At 36.9% G+C, this 6,379-nt stretch overlaps 1 protein-coding gene across 1 annotated transcript; it reads right to left on the reverse strand.

Moving 5' to 3' along the window:
- Window positions 1-327: 327 nt before the first annotated feature.
- On the reverse strand, window positions 328-5,613 carry LOC123564543 (ependymin-related protein 1-like). Its single transcript, XM_053537193.1, has 6 exons — window positions 5,432-5,613; window positions 4,728-4,838; window positions 4,043-4,118; window positions 3,080-3,241; window positions 1,396-1,505; window positions 328-917 (listed from the first exon to the last, which is right to left on the reverse strand). Exons 1-6 carry the CDS (start codon window positions 5,483-5,485, stop codon window positions 888-890), a joined length of 543 nt encoding a protein of 180 aa, XP_053393168.1. The 5' UTR covers window positions 5,486-5,613; the 3' UTR covers window positions 328-887.
- Between the last annotated feature and the right edge of the window lie 766 nt (window positions 5,614-6,379).

Genomic DNA, 6,379 nt, shown 5'->3' on the forward strand with positions numbered 1-6,379 from the left:
GATAATACATCAGAATGTTACTCACGAACGTTTATATTATTTCGGTGTAATGCTTGTAACTCATTTTGTATAGATAATAAGGAAGCTCAAGGGCGCTATTACTGTCAATTTATGCAAGGTACTACGTGCAATATGGAGTAATAATTCTTCCAAAATTAATGATACGTTACAAAGCAAGTAAAATGTTATGTGAACTTGGCGATATAATACCTGCTCAGTGTTTCTTTTCTAAACACGACATCTGCATGACATTTCTGTGGAACATGTAATCATGAGTTTTCATACTTCAAATGCATAGTCACAATAAAAATAAAAGATAATAAGACATTTGTACTTGAAGAAAACTTATTTATTACGTATATTTACATCTGCATGATAATTTTATTCACATTTTGTTGAAAACAGGAGCAAATACTAAACAGTTATTGTCTGATAATGAGGTGAATATCCAAGTTTCGGTAAATAGCACCTTGATCAGGTCCACAGACTTGGATATTCAGCAATATTATCATACAAGTATTTTTATTTTATGACTACACTTAAAAAGGAGCAGTATGGTTAATTTTTCAGTTCGATTGTCTATAAGGAAAAATGTTTACAGTCAATACCCAATTACATCGAAATGTCACGAGGATGCTGACTGGACTTTGCGTTTACAGAAAACAGAAATGATTGGCTTGTGTTTGACAGATCTAAATTTGGTATAGCGCGGGAATAGTTGCTCGTTCAATTTTATTTACAAGGATATCACTTTTTGCAGTTAATATCACTTTCTATGAACCTCCATATGACCAGTTATTGACCAATGAGATAAGCAGAATTTACGAGTCACTAACTGAAATTTAAAAAATGTTCGATATATTGGTCCTCGTTGGTAATGTCTGTGGTTAGTACAACCCATACTTTGGTACCAACATCTGAAAGAAAAAACATAAATCAGTTTAGTATTAACGTCACACATATTATGCATTGTTTTCTTTTAGTTTAAAGGTTGCAACATTTGTATCGCCACGGCAATAACATTTTTCCTTTGTCTCTCTGCCATATTTACGATAGGTTACCAGTTTTTTAAGCTGTTTAAAAGTGATCATCTGCCGTTATCGCCGAAAGGCAGGATAATTTGTACAGCAGTGTAGCTATTAATATCTGGATAATGGTAGTTACGTCACACATATCATATATTGTTTTCTTTTGGTTAAACTTTGCGGTTGCACCTCTGAAAACATTTGTATCAATACAACAAATATCAAACCTCCAACCACTGCGATCTGGGATTCCTTTCTCCACTTTGTATCACTATATTGCGTTAAGAATACAAAAAGAGTTGACAAGAACTTTTCTCCAAATAGGCAAGTGTTGCAAACAAACAATGCGACTAAGAAAAAAAAGATCTACCTTAGGATATTTGGTGGCGTTTGTGCAAATTGAAGGTATATCAAACACGGATGGATTCTTTATTCCCGTGCTGATGTTCCTGTATGCCTTGGTGGACAAAAATCCGGATACTGAAAAAGCAACAAATTCTTGAAATGAGCCGTGCCATAGGAAAACCAACATAGTGGGTTTGCGACCAGCATGGATCCAGACCAGCCTGCGCATCCGCATAACGCAGTCTGGTCAGGATCCATGCTGTTCGCTAACAGTATCTCTAATACCAATAGGCTTTGAAAGCGAACAGCATGGATCCTGACCAGACTGCGCGGATGCGCAGGCTGGTCTGGATCCATGCTGGTCGCAAACCCACTATGTTGGTTTTCTCATGGCATGGCTCAAATATCGTATATAAATAGTAATATATATGATCGTTCTTAACAGTTCAGTAAGGCTCTGCAATTATATTTTATATTGTCTGCATGATTAGCTAATAAGTGAAAAAATAGTTTTTACTGTTTTTGAAAAAAATGGGTTAAATTTGATTGTTGCCATTTCTGAATTACAGTTATACTCAACATCACTAATCTGGCGTCATCACTAATTTCGCGGTATTTGAGTTGCGCCACCTACGTGGTGTTTACCGGGGAAGTTTGTGACCTATTTTACTCATGCTGGCGAAAAATGTTCCTACCTGCAGTTACATTGCTAAATATCTGTCAATATTTATTAAAATCGTATTTTTCACATATCTATTGCAAAAATATATGAATTAAGCAAATATTTGCAATGTTATAAGTTCGTCCACCAGCTGATCGGCATTTGTCCTCATTAATTATGCAAATTAAGTCCCGCCTATAGGTTAGAGGACACAAAATTTTACGTAACATCCCCCAGCTACACAAAAATGAATGAAATATCGGTATCAGGCGAAACATCAAAACGTCTTAACTCGACGGATTTTAAGGGGAAGGAAGGGATGGGGGCCCCTGACCATCTCCTCAAAATACACCCATGATACTGAGCAGTGAATTTTAACGTTAGATAACTATAAAATAGAAAATATTAAATAATATTACGATTCTTAGGCTCCGCTAAATTATGACCACGCCCGCGACCTTGTGATTTAATTGCAAGACATCTGGTGTGTCTGCTGCCCAGAGGAGAATATTTCCGATAGTGCCAGTGTAAACAGATAATATAAAACGTTTAAATTGGCGTTTAATGACTTTTGAGTGTTCCAGTTAGTCTGACTTGGATAGCTTTTCAATGTTTGAATCATATTTAGTGTTTTTTAACCTATGATAGTTTGATTGACACAATTGTTGACCTATACCGCGACATTAGTGATGTGACGTCACACGATAACAATGGCTGACTGTTGTTGTTCGAAGTACACATGTTTCTTGAATGATATCTTATTCATTTTCACACAGTTATTGATACATATGACATGAAATATTGTGGTAAAGGCAAGAAATACACTGTTGTGTTGTTTCTTGTTTAATGTGGTTACGTTGAATGTCAAGTACCGCGACATTACAGATGAACGGTATAAAAGCGAGAAAATATTTGCAAAAGTGTCTTTTGAAATTTTCAGTTGCGCTGGAATTAGAGTTGTTCCAAAAACAGTACGTATCTATGTACCTTAATAAAGACTAGAGAATGCCTAATTAAATTCAAATGGAAATAACAAAATTTAACGCACCCCCTTCAGGTGAACCAAACGTTGCCTGATACACGGGCACACAGTCAGTACGTGCCATTGTTAGGTAAACTGTATCAGGTCCTGCCTGTAGTGCGTATATATCCACATCAACTTTATTTTTGTCCATGCCGTAATAAGTCTGTTTTACAATAGTGGCACTGTCTGAAAACATACACGATACAAAATAGTTGCACGGCAAATAAAATAACATGTCAAACAGAAAAGGCGTAATGCTCTATACATTAAAACAAACGCTGAATAAGTCCAGCAATTGCCCAATTCATGCCCTCACTCCGCTATCATTAGCTGCATGACAAATATATGCAATTCTATGCTCACAACTCTTGTCGCATATAGACTCTTAGAATTACATGGCCAGTAAATAAAGCTTTATGCTCAAAACAAGGCATAAGTTTCTCTATATTTCAAGATAGCCGTACGGGCATGTCATTAATTGATCAATAACATAACCAGCAAATCTTTCAACTATATCTGAAGTATCTTTTAAAAGTGGAAATGCCTCGAAAGTAAAATATTTTGCTTTAGCATTACATACTATATACATGAAAGAGGTAAAAGAAAATTAAACCCCTTAGTCCCATTTATATTGGTTCGACGCATTATATCTGGTTAAAATAAAGCATTAATGGTTAAAATAAAGCATTTAACTGAATTGAGAACAAAGATTTAGTAAAATGTATTTTATCCAGTCTTTTATGAAAATAGAAGAGATAGCGAGCAAGGAACAGAGATGCTGGTGTAGAACCTCGGACACCTCACCCAAAATCAGCGAATTCCATCCTTAAACGAGCAGAATTTGACAGCAACCCCAACAACAGCTTGTCAAGCAGAAATCCAGCGAGCAGTCATCTTCCGTACTTAACGTAAGTTGTGAGGTCTGTTTCTACACTTGCGATTTTAAATGGTAGAGAGTAAATATTAATACTACTATGGAAATCTAACCTGGTACGCAGATAGGATTCCATTGTTGTAACTCAGAACTCTGGCATTGACCGTTCCTAACTATGTACATGACTCCCTGTAACAAAATTAGATTTTATGACGTTTTGATTTCAGACGGACGCTATATTAATATGATGTAGAAACTATGGAGGCTTATTCCTGCCAGCTGCATTCCATTGTGACGGTACCCGAGAAAAACCAAGAAGACGAAGTTTTTGGACTCTTTTCATACTGTCGTGTCGCGGCGAAATGACGAAACGACGAAACTGTTTTGCTTGTGGTATTTTCTTTTGGTATTTTATTTTTGTCGTGTCACAAAGACGAAACTGCCTTTTTAGCGTTTTGTCGCTTAGCTCTTTTTTGCCCGTGACAGAGGAATGTATCGGTTGGCTTCGTTATGCTTTGCGCCTCTTCGCCAATGCCCGAACTACTTCCTGCCTATTTTTTATTATTTCGCGGGTGCTACAGCACCTTTAAAGCAGCCCTTTTCTTTCTTCGCATCCATACAATAGGTAAATTTCCTATTCTGAATCCATGTTTACTATCTCAATTTTACGACAAGAATAATATTTTATACATTAACCCTTAGGTATAAACTACTAAGCACAAATTGTTTCATTATAAAACATGTACGACTTACATGTTGCACCATCCTTTTTACATAGTTTTAAGACCATACTTTTACCTTATCATAAAGTTGTAATATCAGTAAGTTGTATGTGTATCCATCAGTGTTTAATGTTGACAAAGAGGCTATCCTGTGATTGGCTCCATCTACTGATAACTTTTCTGTACCCTGTAACATATCATAAATATTACGTTAAGCAGTAAATGTGTCCACAACCAAGTGGTTCAGCTACATGTGGTTCTAGCAGGGCACCATAAAACTGCGAAGGAGAGCCTCACAATGAGAAACTGGCATTTCAGTGTGTGCTCAGAAACAACTGATCTGATGCTGAAACTTTGAGACTTATCTTGTAATGTTGATCAGATAAAACTATAATATCATATTCTTTCATTCAAGTTCAGTATTTTTTCATGCCTATATCACAGGTCCAGTCTGTCATATGTTTCTTTTGCGTTGGGTGGTGGTGTGTGTGTGTTGGGGAGGGGGTGTGAGGTGAGTGGGTTTTTGGATGACAGAAACGTTAATATTTCATCGTAGGTAACTGTAATATTTCTAATCTCCAATTAGAGGATTTAGGCAGGTGACCGAATATTGTGCCACATAGGAATACCAGACGAATACTGCAAAAAAAATTTGAAATTCCCAAGAGCAATCTCTTTTCTTCAATTCACTAAAACATCTTTTAATCCCGTTTAATTATGTAATGTCAGGTCAAAATTGGAGCCTGAAAGCGTTTGACAAATAAAGTAAAGTGGACAAACCTCAGTAAAATCGACCTTCTTAGTTCCAGTGGATACTTGGCCCACATTTACCATGTTCACAGATTCCCATGTTACAGGATAACAACAGTACTTGTTCTGTCCGTGCACAGTTACAATACAAAGCGCTACAGGCTTGCCAATTGTAATGCCATTCTGCAAGTTAAAGAAGATACAACATATCATAGACGATTTCATATGAGCCGCGCCATGAGAAAACCAACATAGTGGCTTTGCGACCAGCATGGATCCAGATCAGCCTGCGCATCCGCGCAGTCTGGTCAGGACCCATGCTGTTCGCTTTTAAAGCCTACTGCAATTAGAGAAACCGTTAGCGAACAGCATGGATCCTGACCAGACTGCGCGGATGCGCAGGCTGGTCTGGATCCATGCTGGTCGCAAAGCCACTATGTTGGTTTTCCCATGGTACGGCTCAATTATTATTTTTGTATCACATTATAATCATCGACGGTACTGCTAGAATAAACTATGTATAGCCAAAAATTTGCTAATGTTTCATGTCCTTGAATTTGCAAACTGGAAAATTCGTTTTTTCATTATTCCAGTATGTAAGTCATTCGTCTGGTTTAGCCGTGGTGTTAACGCATTGATGACCTTATTTTTTTAGATGCACTTGTATTTCACCGTTGCATCAAAGAGTAATATTCGAAAAACTGGCGAAAACCTTACTTTTACCGAAAAATAAGAAAATAAAATAATACGAATATTTAGGGATGAACGATAAATCCACGTCCATAAAGTACTACCTGCTGTTGGGTTTTTCAAATCATTCTATTCTTTAGGAGTAGTGGAGGACGTGACTTTAGACCATTTTTTCCTTCTTTGTCTATAATACGCCGCAGTCAATTTTCGGGGTGGGATTCATTTGAACGAAATGACGTCAAGTTAGTATGATTATCTGCCATTTTTAGGCTTTTTGGAGGACATTTT

The sequence above is a fragment of the Mercenaria mercenaria genome, chromosome 2 (genome assembly GCF_021730395.1).
Source record: "Mercenaria mercenaria strain notata chromosome 2, MADL_Memer_1, whole genome shotgun sequence".
Classification (NCBI taxonomy): Eukaryota; Metazoa; Mollusca; class Bivalvia; order Venerida; family Veneridae; genus Mercenaria; species Mercenaria mercenaria.